At 40.7% G+C, this 21,249-nt stretch overlaps 1 protein-coding gene across 3 annotated transcripts in view; it reads right to left on the minus strand.

Annotated features, from left to right (window-relative positions):
- The window catches only part of SEC24D (SEC24 homolog D, COPII coat complex component), a 67,669-nt gene extending 47,529 nt beyond the window's left edge, over window positions 1-20,140 (minus strand). Inside the window, exons 1-8 of one of the 3 annotated variants that reach the window (XM_054990446.1) lie at window positions 19,933-20,140; window positions 12,570-12,763; window positions 11,310-11,436; window positions 9,564-9,694; window positions 6,840-7,097; window positions 4,516-4,637; window positions 3,312-3,423; window positions 2,742-2,869 (exon numbers count right to left, since the gene is read on the minus strand). In XM_054990446.1, coding sequence (XP_054846421.1) covers window positions 2,742-2,869; window positions 3,312-3,423; window positions 4,516-4,637; window positions 6,840-7,097; window positions 9,564-9,694; window positions 11,310-11,436; window positions 12,570-12,720 — 1,029 coding nt within the window. In that variant the 5' untranslated portion in view covers window positions 12,721-12,763; window positions 19,933-20,140. Of the gene's footprint in view, window positions 1-2,741; window positions 2,870-3,311; window positions 3,424-4,515; window positions 4,638-6,839; window positions 7,098-9,563; window positions 9,695-11,309; window positions 11,437-12,569; window positions 12,764-19,917 lie in introns of all 3 variants that reach the window. The other 2 variants (XM_054990445.1, XM_054990447.1) reach the window with 2 other exon arrangements.
- Between the last annotated feature and the right edge of the window lie 1,109 nt (window positions 20,141-21,249).

Genomic DNA, 21,249 nt, shown 5'->3' on the forward strand with positions numbered 1-21,249 from the left:
TTAACAAAGCACATAAAGGGAAAGAGGGTCAGTGAGGGAATGCCAAGCAAAACAGCAATTTTGATGTTTTAGCAATTGTGATACAATTACAATTACATTAATCTTGCTATTGAATACTTCTAAAATCAACCAACATTTGTTTTAGATACTGCAAAGACACATACATTATTTGTAACTGAAATAAACTTCATGAGTTACAATATGTACATATAATATAGTTAATATTAGTAGCAAGCAGCATTCAATATTAAACAAAGATCATCTGGTTTATCCAAGCTTGGCAAAGATTCATACATCTCCAAAACAAACTTGCAGAGTACTTGGCCTAACTTGATAGCATTTATTTTTATATCCTGTTGCTAAAGCAGTGGTTTGCTATAAATAAATTATGTCAAACAATGATATCGTATTCTCTAAAAACTAAAAATACTCTTCATGGATCATCCCTATTGGTGTAGGAAAAAATGAAAAGCTATGTTGTCAGAAATAAAAAATCAATATAGACAAGCCCATATTTATTTATTTAAAATATTTTCATCTAACTAGGGGTGCATGATTTGGTGAAAATATATATGGTATTTTTCAGGTATATCTGAAAATCCCAGTCAAATCTGGGATTCTTGAATAGACTTGTATTGGTGTTCCCGTTAATAATAAAAATATTCAGAATAACTGGGGCCACCATTTTAAAGGTTGCTGCAGCTTCCTCCCCTTGCCTTTGGAGGTTTCCCAGGAGGAGGAGGGGGAGGGAGCTGACTCTCACAGGTGAATGGCATCACCCTCTAAAGGAAGCTCAACTGTCCAATCACAACGATTCTCTCATGGTTATGAGAGAATCATCACAATTGGACAGGCAGTTCAGCTCCCCCTAACATGCAATGCCATTTGTCTGTGAGAGTAGCCTCCCTCTGCTCCTTCCCTCCTTTTACCTAGCAAACCTGCAAAAGCGAGGGGGGGGGGGGACAACAACAACAACATTTGATTTATATACTGCCCTTCAGGACAACTTAATGCCCATTCAAAGCAGTTTACAAAGTATGTTATTATCCCCGAAACAATCACCCTGTGAGGTGGATGGGGCTGAGAGAGCTCTGGAAGAGGTCTGACTGACCCAAGGTCACCCAGCTTGCTTCAAGCAGAGAAGTGGGGAATCAAACCCATCTCTCTAGATTAGAGTCGTGCCACTCTTAACCACTACACCAAATGGGCAGCGACTGGCTGCAGCTTCAGGGAGAGATTTTTGGTTTTTGGAGCGTGTGCCTTCTGCTGCCAGGTTGGTTCTGCTGGGATTTTCTGGTTCTGTTGGGCTTTTCTTAGTACTTTTTGAGAGGCTTTGGGCCAGTGGTTGCTCTTATGTGTTTGGCAAAGAATTCTTTGCCCTAGAGAAAGTATTGGATATTTTACCCCGTAGGAAACAATAAGAGTAGCTGGGGGTACCTTGTTCAGGAGCTCAAAGAACTGGATCCCTTGACCCAATACGCTTGAACTTTGGGGTTCTTTAGATGACAGACAATCCTCACTCTGCTGGAATTGTGGTGTTCCAAAAACAGCCCCTCCAGCCTCCCAGAAAGATTACCCCATAGGGAGTAACAGACACAGTTAAGGATCTCGGGGGGGGGGGAGTGGATCCGAACAGCAAACTTGTATTTAAGGACCTGAATATCAGGAATACCAATATTTATAGCCCTCCTGATACTCAAATCCAAAAATTACCATGTTTTAAGTGCACATCCCTGTATTCCCTTTTTCTCCCAATCAATAGTTCTCGAAGTGGCTTACATCAAACTTAAAAACAATACAAACTCAGGTTACAGATGGCAACCTCTCTGTAAACAGTTAACAACAATTACCTCTATCCAACTCAAAAAAATTCTTGAAACCCTGCATATACTGACATACTGCAACTCTGATATACAAGATGTCTGTTGAAAAGGGCATGTGATAATGGATTTGGAAGGGAGCCTTTCAAAGGATGCTCCTGAATTGTGGGTGCTCTCCTATTATTTGACCAATGGATTTTTCTTTTCAGTTTCATCACAGGATCGTTCTCACAAAAATAGGCAGAGACTCTGTATATATAACCCATTATAATTTTATTAGCAGCAGCATAAAGAGATCAGGCACAGCTGCACTTACCAAGAAGAGAAGTGTAATTACCCTATGTATTACCTATAGTTGACAGGAGCATGCGTATATGTCATTCCCAAGGGGGCTGACATACCCAACATCCTGGCAGATATATCTGACCAACCCAGGAAAGCAGCCGATAGCACTAGGATGGTGGGGAAGGCCTACACAGATGGTGTTGTTTCAAGAAAGAAGAGTGTGCCATTTCCCAAGCGTAGCCTGAACATGTTTGCAGTTCAAGTGCCTGAGAAATCTTTCATACATCAGTATGGACACACAGTGCTAGATACTTGTGGTTTGTATACAAAATTTATTGCTTTTTTGTTTGAAGGCTGCTAAAGAGATTTAAGAGTTTCTTTATGATATACTTAAGATATATACTTAAGCCCTGCATGAAGTAATGGCAAGCACATATTGAAGGTACCACTACTTTTGATTATATAAAGGCATTGTTTCAGTGCTAAATATCTTTACTGCATTTGTCCATTATTTCCTTCTTTACTGGTGTGCTGAAGCATGAGACTAGTACAGTTAACTTAGAAGTATCTATCAGCATAAACACAATTACTAAAAGCCTGTATTTCTGAACAAAAAACTGCAGTTTCTTCACTTACCTCATTTGGTAGAACACTGGCAAATGGTTTGATGATAGCCGCTAGCGGAATCTGAGCCTGCTTAGCCATTTCTGCCGAGGAGGGAAAGCAATACGCCGTACATCGAAAGTAACGAGGACTGGCATGACCTGTGACATTCAAAAGAAAACAAAAGCAAATGAACTTAAAATATAAAATGTTGCCTTCCAGTCTCTTCAGTGCCTCCTTATAAAAGTAGCTCGGGCTTCATTACAAAAATTTAACAGTCAAAGTAATTAATGCAACCTCAAATATTTTACACCAACCCTCAATCCCACTCACACAAAATATTAGCTTAAACTCAGTCACTAAATCAAAATGGCCAAACAAAGAGAACTTATTGGTAGAAGATGCTTAAGTCATTAAAGAAATGGAATCCCATAGCTGAGGAATACATTTTTGTAGACTGTTCTCTGCCATACATATCTAGCACCAGAGGAAGTTAAAAAGGATCTTTTTAACATGAACAAATACATTACAGAAATTAAACATCAACATTCCTGCAGACACTTAAATTCACTTAGAAAAAAGGCTCAATATGTTCACATGTACCTTGATCTTGGACCACACAATCTGTAGTAACCAGAGGAGGAACCTGACCTCTGGTGTTTGTAGCATAGATTTGACCTCCCCTGGACACTTTGTCATTTTCAATTACCTGAATCTTATGAAAAAAATACATTTTAAAAATGAGTTAGTGGGGTCCGGTTACGATTTTTTCAGTTTCTTTACAGTATTATAGCAGTCTCTGGTCTATTAAACACTTCATATTATTGCACATTGAGAAATAAGAGCTTTCCCTTCTCAGTGGCTGAAGCAAGATCTATGAGCTGACTGAGCACAGCCTTCTTTGTGGTGGTCTCAAAATTATGCTAAAAACTTTACAGAGTGAACCCTGTTTTGCTAACAGGGAAAGCACACACAAATCATGTATGCAGCAAACAGTTCCAGATTCATAAGTCTCCCCATGGAACAATAGAAAAGTATTTTGTCTTTGGCTGTGAATCAGCATATAAACAGATTAGCTTCCAAACTGAAGTAATCTCAGAGACAATAATAAACAAATATCATTATCTTCTTTGAAATATTAGGTGTGCTTTACCCTTTTAGAGTTGTCAGTACATAATATTGTTGCAGAAATTACTTCTGTCTTGTTTGTTTTACAGTGCTTACTACATTTCCAGTTCAGGGTATACAGTTAAATGAAGAATTGTAATATAAGATTTACTGCATACTATATTCAGTTGATGAATTCTTCTGTATAACAAGCTTCTTAGTCCTCAAAGCATCTAAAAACTAATTCTCTTTGGGCAACATATTAACAAGGCTACTCCTCTAGAAGAATATATTGACCTCCTTTTATTCATTAAAGTGATACAAGTTGATTTATTAAAAATATGATCACTTTATACAGCTGTAATTCATCAAGATTTAGAGTTTCTAAAATATATTGTGTTAGATCCAGTTATTAGGTAACAGGGCTTTCCTATCTCCCACTTCTAGTACCATGCTCCACGAAAACTCTCTCTAGATAGTTGGAGAAACTTTGAGAATGGCTTGGGATGTAGCACAAAGGCAGCAACTGGAGGAGGGAATATACATAAACTATGGACCTTCTTGCAGAAAAAGAAGTGCTTTTTGCTTGCTTGGATCCAACCTACATGTTCTGATTTATGTGGAACCTCACATTTTGAACTTACCTACATTAAGCACCACACTAATCATTATATTCTCATTGTCTGAAATTGTAACTCACTGGGCTTGGAATGGAATCAGGATCAAGTTTCTTTTGCTGTGGTCCAGCCAACTGTGCAGGGCCTGAGGGAAGGCCACCTGGATAGGAGAGCTGTGCCCCTGCCATAGGAGGAGCAAAGTTACCTGCAAAAGTAAAGATAAGATCAATTTTTAAAAATGTCAAATTCTCCAGAAGATCAATTTTTAAAAATGTCAAATTCTCCAAAATTTGAAGCATAGACTTTTAAGTTCCATCAGACGACAAGAATGTAAATTCTTAAGCTATGGGTTCTTATCCATTTATACTTGGCTTTCTCACAAGTGACACTCTACTGACAGATACTTCCCTTGTCTATCACTATCACGCCACCAATTTAAATTTGCATGCCCACATTGCCTCTCTTGTGCGCAGGAGATAAACACATAAATAGGATTCCTATGGGAGAATTTCATGAGATCAGAAAAAGGAGGATAGCCCATGATTATCAATGGCTATAGATACTTCTAAGTTAACTGTAGTAGTCTTATGTTTCAGTACACCAGTAAGAGAGGAAATAACAGCCAAATGCACTAAAATACTTAGCACTGAAATAATGTTCAGACCCAAGGTTCCCTACTTGTGGTTCACTAACAGAGTAATCATACACAGAGTAAATGCAATCTAAGCCAACTGAAGTCATTACTTTGACACCTGGCTTCCTCCACAATTTTTAACAGTTTTAAGGAGAAAAAAAGGTGTCCTTATAAAACTTGTCTTCTTTCCCTTTGAAACAAGTAATAAAAGCTCTGATACTTAAATTCAATTACAGAAAGCAAGAAAGGGACTGAAGAGTTAAGTTCTCTTCCCTTCTCACATGGCCCTTATCCAAACTGCAACTGCGCACGCATAGTTTACTTTTTGCAAACTGAGTAGCCTCTTTTAAGCTCACATTATCAGCATTACATTAAGTTTATTGTAAACCATCAAAACCGAACTACACATGATGGTAGATGTCCATGACTGGAGCTTTTGACTTGTCTTTTGGCATAACCAGCAGCCATCAGGAGAGAAGGCGGTATGTATCAGGAGGACTATGACTCAAGGGAAGGAGTTTTTGAATTATTCCCTCTTCCTAGCTTTTCTGGATTACAAACAAGTTCCTAACCAACCAATTTTTAAGCTCTGGTAGGAGAAAAAAAATAGGCAAAACACAGATACCATTTGCCTTTGTGATACAAATGCTTTAAGCACCCCAGGAAAAATGGGTGTGTGTGTGTGTGACCCTCATGTGGCTTGATCTATAGACAGAGATGTGGTATGTTCCTCAAAAGTCCAGGACACACTCCAGCCTACAGATAGTTCCCTACTGTTATTCTGTTGTGTGTAACACAGCACAAAGACCATAACATTAGCTAAAGTTCATAGGAATCTGGCATTGATTCAGATTGATCCTGGTTTGGAAATCATTCAGTTAGAAAATGGGAAACTGTAAAAGTATTGGTATTATAATAATTGGATACTTCTACTCTAAGCATTTATGATCTGTTATAAACTTTTGACTGATTCAAATCTGATGTGGTTATGACTGACCTAAAGACCAAGAGAAAGAAGAGACAGCTGTTCGTGTGAATAACACCACATTTATGCAGAAGAGATACTCTAGCCTATATGGAGATTAGCTATCGACAAGGGGGCACAAGAATTCCACGGGGGGATTTGAAGGATGCATGCTCGACTGCCCAGCTCACACCATGTCTGGTAGCAACGTAGGAGCCAGCATGGATGGGGCCTCAGTGGTGGTGATGCCAAGAAAAACTCCTCCCCAAGTTCACCCTCATGTTTTGCTGCAGCCTCCCTCCCTGCAGTTTCACTGTGCCAAATGTTCAGCTGCAGGGGAGGCTTCAGAGGATTTCAGAGGAGAGAAGGGAAGTTGCACATGTACAGACCAGCTATCGTTTTAACTCCTCGCCCCCTCCCCATGTAACGTTTCTAACTGTTCAGATTTTTTTGCAACCCTGGGAGGGGGGTTCCCCAAGGCTGCAGTAGCATCTGGCGTGCAGGCAAGTGAGGCAGAATGGCTGATTTAAGTATCCGCAGGAGGGGGCACCTGGTTATTGGTATGTATTTTCTGCCTTGTTATTGAATATACATTCCTGTTGCATCCTGCTACACTCCTGTTGCATCCTTTTTTATATAAAATGGCAGAAGTGGGATTTGGAACAAAGAAACTTCAGGCAAGAAAAGGAGTGCTTAACTACGGCTTATCTGCTCCAAATTACTTTACAAGCTGCCACGGCACACCTGAAAAGCTTTTAAAATGTTTGTTTCAAAGCAGCCCTTCCATATAGACTAGCAAGCGAACTGACCATACTGAGGAGGAAATCCAGGGCCTGAGGGCTGGTTTGAGAGTTGCTGCTGCAAGTTGGCATTCAGCGGGCCAGACCCAGGGGGCCCTTCCTGCCTGGCTCCTGGAGGGCAATGACTGTTCAAGTTATTTGCTAGTGATGGAGAAACTGGAGGACCAGATGACAAGGACATTTGCTGTGTCAGAGGTGGTGGACTTTGCAAAGATGACTGGATCCCAGAAGATGGAGGAGGAGGAAGGGTTGGTGCATTGCTGGGACCTGTATGAACACACAGTGATTAAGCATACACCAAAAAAAAAAAACCCCAAACCCTTCAAGCTACATGAGTGCCACGTAGCTATTATCAGCTTCATGTAAAATCACTGATATTAAATTAACACACACTTCTATAAATAGTTTTGAAATAACTTACCATGATCTTTTGCACCCTCAACTTTTAGAAATTACTTTGACTACTAATCTAAGTAGGGTCAGGAGATATGGGATACCTCTATCTGAAGCCCCAAAGAGTTTCTGTCAGTCAGTGGAAACAAGACTGACCTTGACAGACCAAAGGTCTGGTGACATATAAGGCAGCTTCATATTAAACTCTTTGAGTACTTACACCCTATGAGAAGGATCATTAAGGCTTCAAGTTTTAAAATTATTACTTTACTGGTATTATAAAATAAGCTTTAGTTAATTTGCACAATAGACTAGGAAGAATTTCCTTCATTAATAATAATGTAAATTACTGTTATTTATAACTCCTTCCAGACCAAGTAATTACAGCCAAATTCATCCACTGATATCTTCAGTATCCAAGGCCTTTGATGTACACTTGGAGCACCCTTAATCTTCATTATTGCTCGCCCTGGATCTGCCTGCAGCATTTGACACAGTAGACCATGCCATCTTATTGAGGTGTTTGGAAGCAGAAGTGGGTATCAAAGGATGTGCTTTGGACTCATTTAAATTGTTTCTCATGGAATGGACACAAAGGGTCACTGTGAGCAATGAGCTATCTCCAGAGTGGGTATTATCTTGCAGGGTTCCACAGGGTGCAATATTATCCCCCATGTTATTCAGCCTCTGGGTAAAGCCTTTAGGAGAACTCATTCATAGCTATGGAACTGTATGCCAACAATATGCACCCAACTATATAAGGGCTGTACTGTAAGGAAGTAGTCTCAGAGACATACATTCGTAAAGGGATAAGGACATAGACTTTACTACTACGTGCTATTCTTTGCTATCGTTGCTTTGTGTACGATCTGTCCAAGTAGTTCTTGGTTGTTTTATGTTGTTTAATGTATCATTCTTGGAATTGCTTATGCTATGTTTCAGCATTTCTCCAATTCTGAACTAGATTTCTGCTAGTTTCATTCCTTGCAAATTTGCATTTATAGAGCCTTTTACATTGTTTATTGAAATGTCCTTGAAATTGACTGTACTAACCCACACCGTGCAATCCTCCTTGAAATTGACTGTACTAACCCACACCGTGCAATCCACCTTGAGTCTTGTGAAAAGGGCATACTATAAATAACATAAATAAAATAAACAAAAATAAAAATAAATGTCACAGGCTTATCTGTTCAATTTAACAAAGCACAACGATAAGTGTGGAATTGAAATGAATGAGGAATCCTGCTTAAATATGGCCCTCATAACGTGTAGTACTGAAAGACTGTGTTAGGATGGCTACATGCCAGAGGAGACCAAAGGGAGATACAATCCACTTGTTCCTGACAGAAAATTCACAAAATCTGATCTCTCAGGAAAGGTTTTGGAAAACATATTTCCTTACAGAGTGGATTAAAAAAATTAAAAACTCCTCTCAATAATGGCAGGAATATATTGACTAATTAACACTTTGCCCTAGAAACTTTGTACCATGTACTAAAAGTGAGATTACAAAAATAACTTTCAAGGTTTATGATCCTCTTATAATATGCCAGCATAAGGACCAGTATAACAAAATTTGGAGATGTCCTGTTAGGGACCAGAATATCATATTTCCATCATTCATCAGATTTGGGCACATTAAACTAGTCTTTTCTAAACTGTAGTCCCAATCAAAACCACTTTTTGAAGACCTTGAAGACACTAATTTGCAAGGCCCCTGAAAAAGATCGTATTTTGCAAACTGGTCTATTTATGCTAAGTTCTTATCAAGACAAACCAAATACTGACAGCAAAACTTGCTGCAGTGCCTTACAAGTATATTAAGAAGGGGAAAAAATGATGATCACTCAACGGGTTTTACAAATGACCAGGGCTCATATCAAGGGGGAACATGCAAGAACACAGTTCCAGCAGTTTACCAAAGAAGTCACATGACAGGTGGCCCTGCCCACCTGACTCTTGGCCATTTTGGGCCCGTTTTGTCCTGGATTGGGGCCGAAATGTCCCAGATCGGGCCTCTGACGGGTGGTGGATCACGCTCCTGTTCAGCAGCAGCCCAATTCTGACCATTTTGGGCCCTCTTTTGGCCATTTTCAGCCCCTTTTTGCCATTTTGGGCCCAATTTCGGCCCTGAATGGCCAGGATTGGGTCCAAAGCAGCCAGGCTAGGTGATGTCAGGGGGTGTGGCATATGCAAATCAGTTATGCTAATGACACATTTCCGGTGATGGCAAGGGGCATGGCATATGCTAATAAGATATGCTAATATGTTATGCTAATGAGTTCTCCAGTTTTTTTTCTACGAAATGACCCCTGCAAATGACTATGCAATACTTACCATAACTGTTTATTTGCATATTGCCAAGCTGATTAGCCAGCTGTGCTGTAGATGAAGGTGGTGACCTGTTTGGATAGGAAGGTTGCGAAGGATGGCTGTATGAGGAATAGGAAGGTAGAGGGGCTGGATACCTGAAAAAGCAAAGTAACATCACATAACAATTCAGGTAAATCAAAACCTAAGACAACAGGATGGAACAAAACATCATTTTCTACTAGCACAAGGCATTTATACCACCAGAACGAGGGAAGGGAGCTCATTTTCACTCTCCCACTGCAGATTCTCATTTTGCCTCCTCATGTTGTTTTTGAGAATCCCCCAAAAGTGGGAAAGAGGAGGCAGAGCAGTTCCAGTCCCTTATCGAATTAATCCAACCCATCATTGTGCCAATGATTACTCCATATTAAGCTACTTCTCTCAAGTAAAAACATGAGGCTTATAAGGTGGGAATCTTATCAAGTTAAACAGACCACAACAATACTGTTAAGTATGTTCTTCTTAACATTAAAAGACTTAAAGATGGAAAACAATGCTAACTGAATGAACATAATCACCAGCAGTACTTGGTTCCAGTTTATAAGTGAACTTGAACAATTTGTCATTGCTCAACGGGCTTTTCTTCGGATGGAAAGCTAAGATATATACTAGGGCATATATTAATGCCTGTAAATTCTATAAAATGTAACATTATTAACTCTTACTTGACACTTTCAGATGATGGCATTAAGGAAACAAGAAGAACTGGTTTTGAACTAAACCTCATCTCATGGCTCATGCACATCTTGCTTTGATCATTTTAAATCAGGCATGCAAGTCAAAGGTTATTCTCTATCCAGGGAATACATTCCACATTAAGGCTGTGCAAAACATATGGATCAGATTAGGTCTTGAACTCTAATCTAAATAATTTTTGATCCAGGAATGAAAGTATCAAGTTTTTCCCCTTGATTAATCTGACTTATACATACATCTCTTAATAGGTACTTCAAGAGCAAAAGGATTCAATTGAACCAAAAGAACTATTTTTCTGAAAGAAACATTAAGTTTATCCATACAGCATCCACCCTACCCAAATGTTTTCAAAGCAAGATAGCTTTACAAGAGGCATACTGGATGAACCTAGGGTTAGCGGCTACAGACACATAAAAAGCATCAGTCTAAAACAGTAAGAAGCTTTACAGCTTCAGGAGCAAAACATATTGCTTTGGGGACTTAACAAATAACAAACCGGGGATTAACCACCTAACCAGCAGATGAGCAGCCCAATACCACTTAAATCCATCTAATCAATTAGAAGTCTAGGATGGCCTGTCACTTTAAGAGCATGGACAAATAAATGTCCACTTTTCAAGATAACAAACCATCCTGGGCACATTAAACCAATAATTTTATTTGACCTGTACCTACAAACAGAAGGATGGTTTCTTTGCACTACAAGTTGCAAGGTGAATACTGAAAGATATCTATTATCACCAGAGAGGGAAAGGCCCTCACAGATGGTTCACACATTGCACAAGCATACCAAAAAAATGGCAATCAAATGTTTTCAGCTCCCAGAGACACACTAGACTACCTGAGACCTTGACCCATTACTTTACCATTACTCTTGATGCAGCTTAGTGCTATACAAAGGTCTTAACAGATTTAAAACAACTTTCAGTGGCCCGTATAGCATATACTTCCATCCTTAAACAGCAGAAAAACAAACATGAAAACCTGTTTTATTTATTTCCCTTTGACAATCACCTGTTTGATTGTTGTGCTGTACTGCTGGGTCCGTTCTGGAGACTGGCCTGATTAAACTGGTGGATGACAGGAGGTGGAGATCCCATGGGAGCAGCAGGCCCAAAAGGCACATTTGTTTTGAACATAGCTAAATAAATAGAACATAGTGAAGAGTATGGCAAATAATAAGTCATTATATTAAAAGATACATTAGTAACTGCTAAAGAAAAGCATACAAGGAATTTGCCATTTAGCACTTCTTTTCCATCAATAAAGCAGAAACAATGTATCCAATATCAGTTCAGTCTAACCTCCTGCAGTAGTCTTTTAGGATAAAAATCAGTGACTCGGAATTGCCCGCTGGTCTTTTTGTTACAGCCATGCAGACGAACTTTGAATTTAGCAAGAACATGGAAACTAGAAATTCCTGGCATTCAACAATTGCTAACTTCTCTTTGTACTCAAGAAGACAAATCTGACTTTAAAAGAAAGAAGGCAGAACTCAAATTCTAGACAGGAAGATAAAAATAAAGAATATATATTATCCTTATTATAATATTAAGAAATACCCAGCTGAAATTTAAAGCACCCGTTTGCTTCCCCGGGCTTCAGCTGGGAGGGGGGAATCCCCCAAGCTGAAGTTTAAAGAGCCCTTTTTGGGGCTTCCCTGGGCTTCAGCTGAGAGGGGGGAATCCCCCCTCCCAGCTGAAGTTTAAAGAGCCCTTTTGGGGCTTCTCCAGGCTTCAGCCAGGAGGGGGGAATCCACCCCCCCCCCAGCTGAAGTTTAAAGAGTTCTTTTTGTTTCTGGGTTTCTGCTGGGAGGGGGGAATTCCCCCTCCCAGCTGAAGTTTAAAGAGCCTGTTTGCCTACCCAGGGCTTCCCCCGCTCTCAGCTGAACTTTAAAGAACCCGTTTTGCTTCCCCGGCCTTCAGCCCTACCAGCTGAAGTTTAAAGAGCCCTTTTTGCTTCCCCGGGCTTCAGCTGGGAGGGGGAATACTCCCTCCCAGCTGAAGTTTAAAGCCTGTTTGGCTTCCCCAAGCTTCAGCTGGGAGGGGGGAATTGGGAGGGGCCTTGCCCTGCACGATGATGTCACTTCCCAGAAGTGATGTCATTGCATGGTCCCGGGAGTGCACACATGCGCATGCGGTGACAGGATCGCCACCTCCAGCCAGGAGTTGCCCCAGGTGCTGGCAACTGAGTTCCACCACCTCTTTCCCCAGGAAAAAAACCCTGAAAACAACAACTGAACTTTATATAACCTCAGTCATAATGTTGCTCTACCTGAGTGAGATGCAGAAGATGATTGCCTTACATCACCATAATGTCCATACATAGGTGGAGCAGCGGGTTGCCCAAAGCCTGGAGAAAACCCTCCCAATCCTGGTTGGGCTTGAGAATATGGAGGTGTTGCAACATATCCCTGCTGATTCATTTCAGCAGTACTATTTTTTTTAAGGCAAGCCAGTCATAAAAATCTGAAAAAGAAATTTAATCACCATTATTTCATTGATGCACAATCAAAATTGCAGGTTAAGAATACAACAAGATGCAAGAACATTTGTAGTCAAGAGATGAATATTCTGTTAGTCACCACAAAAGAAACAAGATAACTAAATAATTTCCTTAGTCTTGAAAGAGTAAAGAGCAATTATCTTGTATACGACAATGCTACAAGCTCATTTTTTTTCTTGTTAATTTACGTAACACGATATAAAAAATCAAAGACCCCAAAGTGGACAAGACAATCCTGGGTTGGTGTCCCCCAGGTGAAGCCTTAATGCTGCAAGCCATGGGCCAAGAGTCGCTATGTTTTTGCCTTTCAGATTGGGCCTCCAGCTTTAAAAAGGTGCAGCAGAAGAAAGAAACACTCAGTCTAGATGTTTCAAGATGTCACCCACCTTTCCTCAACTTCTAATTCAGCCTCAACCTCTCCTTGTTACAAAACTATACCTTATCAAGGGAACAGTCTCACCTGCACATACCTGTGCAGCAACTTTGCTTCTCAGAAGATGGTCTTTTAACTACAGGTTAGTGCTCAAACTTTTTCAGTTGCTGTTCTGCTTTTGTGGAACAGCCTCCTTGAAGAGGTAAGGAAATCTCCTCCTTTCCTGCCTTTCCACAGGAAATTTTCAGTTTCCAAAGATTGCTTCATAAAATAAACTAATGCTATTGCCATACAATATTAGGCAAGGTTGTTTTTCAGGTGATTATCTAGGGTTGTCAGGTCCCCCAGGCCTCAAAGTGGGGACTGGGGGGGCAGCGACAGGAGCACACATGCTTCAGAATGCTTCTACATCACACCAGGAATGGCATCATTCCTAGCATGATGTGGATGTGATGGATTGTGCCAGGGACCGATTGGGTAAAAACAGGCCCCAATCTAGCAGTTGGGCCAAGTTTTACTTAATTGACCCCTAGAGCAACCCTGCGCTTCTGCTGGGAGGGGAGAATTGGGAGGGGCCGCACCCTGCACGATGATGTCACTTCCCAGAAGTGATGTCATCGCATGGTCCCAGGTTTCGGCACAACATGTAAGAGTTCCGGACTGCACAGGAGCATGGTCTGAAAGGGTCTTGCCCCATTCCTGTGCCTTTCCCCCCACTGGCCAGGTGAGAAGCGGCAGGGGGGGCAGAGGCTGGAAGCGGAGGATCCCCCACCCTCATCGAGGGAATGGGAGCCCTATGATTATCCCTAAGAATTGTGAGAGAGACTACAGGGGTGTTTTATTGATTTTAAATCAGAGAGTTAAAATCTTAAATATATATAATAATACAAATAAATCAAGTTATGAACTAACCTGATTAGCGGTGGAGATCAAATAAAAATCAAAGCTATTGGCCCTGATCAGAGGGTTGGTACCGGCCTGTATATGGGTCTATTTTTCCTGATATTCCTTGATGGAATGTAGGTTTCCTGCCCTCTGCCGTACGTGGTGTGCTAAAACTATCCTACTTTGTACTAGGGGATATTTTTCATTCTACAAGTCTGAACTGAAATGTATCATTCTTATGAATTCGAATATATCAAATATATTTTAATCAATGCAAGAAATAATTTTTAAAAAAAACAATGTTAAAATTCTTATAATCTCTAACTGGATATTTTATTTTTTATTTTACTTTGTTTATACTCCACCTTTCTCCCCAATGGAGACCCTAAGCAGCTTACATCACTATCCCTTCCTCCATTTATGTGACTGACCCAAGGTAACCCTGATATGGAGATCAGTTTGCTTCAGAAGCAAACTGATCTCCATATCAGAAGCTACTGTTTGCATCTACTCCTCCCTCCCCTCTCCACTTATATATCTGACCAGTTTCTTCTTGCCCTCCATGCATCTGACAAAGAGAACTGTGATTCTCAAAAGCTTATGCTACAATAAAGTTGGTTAGTCTTAAAGGTGCTACTGGACTCTTTTTGATTTTGCTACTACAGACTAACACGGCTAACTCCTCTGGATCTATGACCAAGGTAACCCTGTGAGCTTCCACGGCAGAGCAGAGAAATAAACCTAGCCCATCACTCCAGTCGGTATACCATACTGGCTTTCATATGGGCTTTCATACTGTTTGTCTTGATGCTTTTAGCTCTTCAAATCCTCTTTTTACTTGTGTAATTAACTTACTTCTTTTGCCAAACCTTGTTGTCCCTTTTGATCACTTCATTGGGGCAGACCTTCGACTTTTTAAAGGAACCTTTTTTGCTTTTTATGGTTTCCTTGACTTCATTAACCACACAGGCATGATTTTAGCAGTACCTTTTTTAACCTAGGGAATGCATCTGTCTGGGATTAAATTAGTGCTGGTTTTACTAGCTCCCAAGCATCCTCTAGAGAGCTGACCCTCCCATGCTTCCCTTTCAGTTCCCTTTTTAACTATTCCCCTCATTTTTGTAAAGTTTACTCTTTTGAAATCAAATGTTACTGTATTGGAACTTAGAGGTAACTTTCCATTGATATGAATGCTGAACTTAGCATTGCAGTCACTGTTTCCAAGAGGTACAACAACATTTACAGCTCTCACCAGGTCTTTTTTTTCACTTTATTCTTTTAAAAATTTTATTAGTGCAAAACAGAGAAAAATAAAAAAGCAAACTGAAAAAAAACAGTGATTGCTACAAAAATATAATTAGAAAATCTATACATAGGTATCTATAAAAGATTTCCAAATATCTAAAAATAAGTCCACATGCAATTGCCTTCTATTTGTGATACATTCCAATGTTGATACATTTATAAGGTCTTCAATGCAGTAAATAACAGGAAGTGGGATTTTGTCTTTCCCGTGCTGAAGTATAAGTCTTTTAGCAACTGTAGGGCACAGAGAGTCCACTTCCATTGAACATCAGTTAGGTTCCAAGAGACACACAAGTAGTTTAACAGTACATAAACATACTAAAAAATAAATGAGTTTTCTAATACAAAATTAATATGACTAATAACTTCCACCCAAAGGGCTGAATGGCCGAACAAATCCAAAGTATATGCTTAAGAGATGCGTCTTGTGCTTAAACCTTTAGTAAAAAGGCACTGTGGTGTCCAATTCACCCTAAACATAATTTTTTGCTGAATGTCACAAATGAAGATCCACAGCAGCAACAGATATATAGCTTAAAGCCTTATCCCATTGCTTTAGCAAAATTGGGTGCTCCAGATCATTATTCCATTCATCTCTACGACTCTGTTTATTATATTTATTAAATGACAAATATTTATATATAAATATTGTCGGTGTTATTTTCTATATTGATTCAGTAAGAATTTCCAAAAGTGGGAGAGGCTCTGAAGCACACAAAACTGCCGGGCCGTATTTGAACATCAACAAATGTTGCAATTGCCATTCAGAATAAGTTGGCAAATCATAGGCAGTTTCCACACACTCTTAAAGGGACACCCCACTCACTGAACGCTGATGGCTTTCCCCCAAGAATCCAGACATCTCAGTTTGCAAAACAGTTGCAGGTCACTTGGCCTCCATTTTTTGGCACCTTTTCTGGGAATGCACTTTCCATAGTCACAGAAAAGGCACCAAAAAACTGGAAGCCAAATGGCCCACAACCATTTTGCAAATGGAGACGTCACCAGCGTTCCATGAGTGGGCCATCTCTTTAAGGGAGGGTGGAAATGGCCATATTGGCCATTCACTATTTTGGACAATGGCTTGAGGGGAGGGGCCCTTCCACCCCCAACGGTGCTGTTGAAGCCATTGGGCTCTCTTTTATTTTTTAATAGTCATTCCCTGCAGCCATGCAACAGCTGTGTGAACCTGCGTTGGGTCTGGGGAGCCATCATAAATAGATGCTGTCAAAAATGTGGGAATCCTGTTGGGGGGAAAGGTGAATACGGCAACGGAAAAAAATGTGGGGTGACCCTAGGAATAAACTTTTCTGGGAAGAAAGAATTATACGGAAGAAAAGGGCTGAAATATTTTGAGTATGTATATCTTGAGTCATAAAGGGCTTTTACAGTAAACACCAGCATCCTGCACTGGATCTGGGAACAACTAGGAAACTAAATATGAGGTGGGTTGAATGAAACCCCAAGCCAACTCACATTTAAATTGTGACCACACTCACCTTCAAAATAGTGGGGTGGGAGGGGGGAAATGGGCTCTTGAGCACACACACAGAGGCAGGAATAGCTTCATTAGTCCCTGCTTTCCATACAGCACATTTTTCCAGATAGAAAAGGTTTGGGAAGCAGGCTGTTTCTCTTAGTGCCTATTGTATATGTCTGCCCAGGCTAAATGAGAGTTGGGTTGAGGTTTCCCTCCATGCACCCTGCATTTAGCACACATGTAATTGGACCCTAGTGGAGGGACTTCAAAATAAGTGTCATATAGTCCTGCTGGCTGATTCAGATAATACAGTAAATTGTCACTGCAGGTTGCTCCAGTTTCTAGATTGTCTTCATGGGCAGCCCCATGTAGAGCATGTTATAGTGGTCAAGTCTTAAGGTTACCATAGGATAGATCAGCATAGCCAGAGTTGATGTTGACCTCTTTATTTTAAGCTTATATGTTATCTGAAGTTGTTTTAAAAACATTTTTTCATTGCCATATTCACTTTCCCAACAGGATTCCCACATTTTTGACAGAGTCCATTGATGATGGCTCCCCAGACCCCCCTCCCATTCTGTTTCATTCACTAGAAGATGCAGAAGAGAACACGCACACACTTTGTTGGGAGAAAGGTAGGCATAAAAATATTTAAAACAAATAAATACAAATTTATTGTTTTAGATTATGAATATGAATCCATGATCTGTAGTGTAGATTGATTATTCCTCATGTGGGAATATAGCCTTTATCTTCCTTGTATATTCAAGATTGTTTAAACAAATGTTTTTGTAAATTGAATGAAAAAATATGTTTTTAAAAATAGTAAGGATCTCTTAAGATTCATATAAAACAGCCGCGCAAAAGCACAAAATGGCAATGTTCTCTTCTGCATCTTCTAGTGAATGAAACAGAATGGAGGAGGGGGGGGGGGGTTAAGCACACAGTTGCTCCCAGTAGCAGGGTTTTGTTTCTCCTTCCTGAGCAGAATGAAACGTGGCAAACTGAGCTTTGGTCAGTTCAGCAAGCACCAGTAAGTGTAGCTTGCATTGTCATTATAAAGAATAACAATCAAGGCAGTTGCAGGAGTTGATAATGTTTGTAGCTGTGATAGTAAATAAGGGAAACTACTTCCTGCACAACTCAGGCAGGGAGGGGGGGAAAGTGCCACGTCAGACTTGCTACTCACATTAGAAACCAAGAAGACTGAAAGGAGAAATGCAAACAAAACAATACTGGCTGAGTTACCTGAGAGTCTGCTCCCTCCTGCGTTATAAATGACAATCTGATAAATCCTATCCCTCTCTCCAAACACATATACATTAGAATGCAAGTTACAGAGCACATAACCAAGACTGCACAAAACAGTACTAAAACTGCATGTTAGATTTTGAGTTTCTTGAGCGAGAGATGCGGAACTGCAATAATGCTGGTTTTATATCATATAAAACCCTGATTTAATGCCATTGGCATGCCTATATAATTTCTTCCTTAGACCAAGAGCACAACTACTCACTACCACTATGCGGCAGAGGTTAGATTATCAAATTAGGACTAGAGAGATCTGCTTTCAAATCCCTATCCTGACATGCAGCTCACAGGGGTGACTTTACAAGGATGTCCAGATGGACCCCACCAAACAGTCCTGCTGAAACAGGTGATGGACCACAACTATTCCAAAATCCACTCATACAGTTTTAACATGCCAAAGCACACATAATCACATTATATGTGGCTGTAGTTTGTATGGGCCAGAACACCAAAGTAACACAGAAAAAAAGTACAGATGATGCCAGAAGGATTAACATGAAAGGATTTTATAAGAAATAAATCCGAACAAGATGTGGGAGAAACTGGATACCAGGCCCAAACTGACAAGATATTATATGTGGCTATACTGACTTGTGCTACTTTGGCACAGAGTAGACCAGTTGCATAATTCCTTCTCACTGTACCCAGATTTTTCAACATGATCCAGATTCTCGACTTTAGCCACTACAAATAAACAATGGTGTTGGATGGCCAGCTCCATCTATCCTAAACTGCTTCCATCAGTGGTCATTCCACCTAGCTGCATTAAGGAGAAGTGACAAAGGCCTGTCTGGGCATTTGTCTTTTCCACTTCCAGAAACCTCTCCTGCAACAGCTATACCATATGGTCATCAGGGAACTTTATAAATTATTTTCAAGTTTACACTTCACTTTGCTTGTTTATTTCGTCCCTTTCTGTCCCATTTTCCTTCTGTGTTGCTCGCTTTATATTGTGGGTAGTTGTTTTGTAAGCCACCTTAACTGCAATTCCAAAAGGCAGTATATAAATTTAATAATAATAACTGCACTTATATACTGCTCTTCTAGACAGATTAGTGTCCTACTCAGAGAGGTGAACCAATTCAGTGTTATTATTATCCCCACAATACAGCTGGGGAGCTGGGGCAGAGAGGAGTGGCTTACCCAAGGCCACCTCCTGAGTTCATGGCAGTAGTGGGATTCAAACCAGCACCAGAGTACTGATTTGCCACCCAACCACTTTAGTCAACTTTTATGGTTTTTAAAGCTATCATGAAGACCAAAGTCTTGCAGTTCAATTATGAGGCATCTAAGCTTCAATCAGAAATGTAATAATGAAACAATGTATTTCTAATAGTCAAAAAGTGCACTTTTAAAAAATCTCCCAATTATTAAAGAAATCTAATTTTCAGAACCTGCATTCTAAAACATGCCTGTTCAGGCCACTAAAAGATATACACCTCAAAACCTTTGGCCATTGCCCTAATGGTTAATCTGCAAAAAAAAAAGTGACCCCCCCCCCCCCATTGCTATGTCCCACTTGCTGCGGGAGAAGGATGAACTTTTCACAGCCCCCACTTATTTAGCGATACAGCCTTCTCGTCGTGCAGAATACACAAAGCGCGCCCACGCGGCACACTTGTTGCACCCCAGTATGCTGCTCCAGCTTCTGCTCCTCCTAATATGGGATGCTTTCCTCCCTCCCACCCGGCTTGCCTAACAGATACTCCCTCGCATCATCAAAGCCCAACGTGGTCCCAAGTCAAAAATGCACACCCGCTCACCTCCGTTCCTCTCACCTGCCGGGACTCTCCTCCTTTTCTCCCTACTTCCCTGCTACAGAAGTCCCGTCCCGCGTCCTGCCGTGCCCCTTTGGGTTCGCGCCCTCTCAAGCCGGTCCCGTCACAAGAGCAGCGGCTTGCCTGAGAGGCTGGAGACAGCCGGCGCTTTGCTCCGCCCGGGAGCGCTCAGCGAACTGCCACGTCTAACAGTGCTCGCGAGGTCGCGCGCCGAGGCCGCCGCCACGGCCCGGAGAGAGCGCGCGCGCCGGAGTTTAGCGCTGGCAAGCTTGTCGAAAAGGGCAGTGGAGTCTGCGCGGTGGCTCAGAAGAGGCCTTCCTTCCAGTAAACTGCTCCAAGGGAGAAAAGATTAACGTGTAGAGCGAGTTGGAGACGGAAGAGGAGAGTGCAGGGGAAACTCGGGAAAAAGCAACGGATGTTTTTAGTAGACGTTCGGGGGTGGGGGAATTGCCTCTGCTATTCCTTCCCTCAGAGACAGCGGGGTGGGATTTATGAAAAAAATAACAAGGGGGTGTGTGGAATGCTTGAGTAGAATAATCATTCATTGCAAAGGGAAGTCGAAGGAAAGCGAAAGCTGGACTAGAAGTTTTAGTAGTCAGGAAAGCGCAATCCTGGCTTCTTTACGGTTTATACCGAGAGAAAACTGTTTCCTCGAGTCCACTCCCTCATAGGGCAGTGGCAGAGGTTAAACAAAAACGACCAGAAAATGCCACAGAGACAAAGATACGTTGAGTGAAAGGTGAGGAAATGATGGATCGGTTCCAAACCAATTTTATTAGCGTAATCCACTAGTCCCGTTTTATTCAGTGGAAGATGGTTTTAGGATTGCATCTTAAACTAGATACACGTGGGCTTACTCTTAGGATTTGCTTTCTAAGCTTGGTAACCACACTTAAAAAGAACAATGTGAAATAGTTATTTAAATTCAAATCTCAGTGAAAAACATTCCATACAATAAAAGCTTTCAAAGTGCAATTATTTGTGTTTATATTATGCTGTTAATGTTAGGATGTTTTGGAGATCTTTCATTCATAGAGTAGTCATATGTTGGAGGTGACTTGACTGGGACATAACGCACACACACATAGACTGGTGAAATATACTTTATTAACATCAATCTGATCTATAGTTCACTGGAGTTGCAATTGTAATCAAGTTTCTCAACAATATTTTGGGTTCTCATATTTCTCACTGCTGCGTACATTTAAAAAGCTACATATATAATACTTCTGTGGCATTAACATCTAGCATTTACACATGAAATATATAATCAGGAGCAGGTGTTCTCTCATATAATAATGATTAATGTCTTGCTTT

This window comes from Eublepharis macularius, chromosome 10 (genome assembly GCF_028583425.1).
Source record: "Eublepharis macularius isolate TG4126 chromosome 10, MPM_Emac_v1.0, whole genome shotgun sequence".
Classification (NCBI taxonomy): domain Eukaryota; kingdom Metazoa; phylum Chordata; class Lepidosauria; order Squamata; family Eublepharidae; genus Eublepharis; species Eublepharis macularius.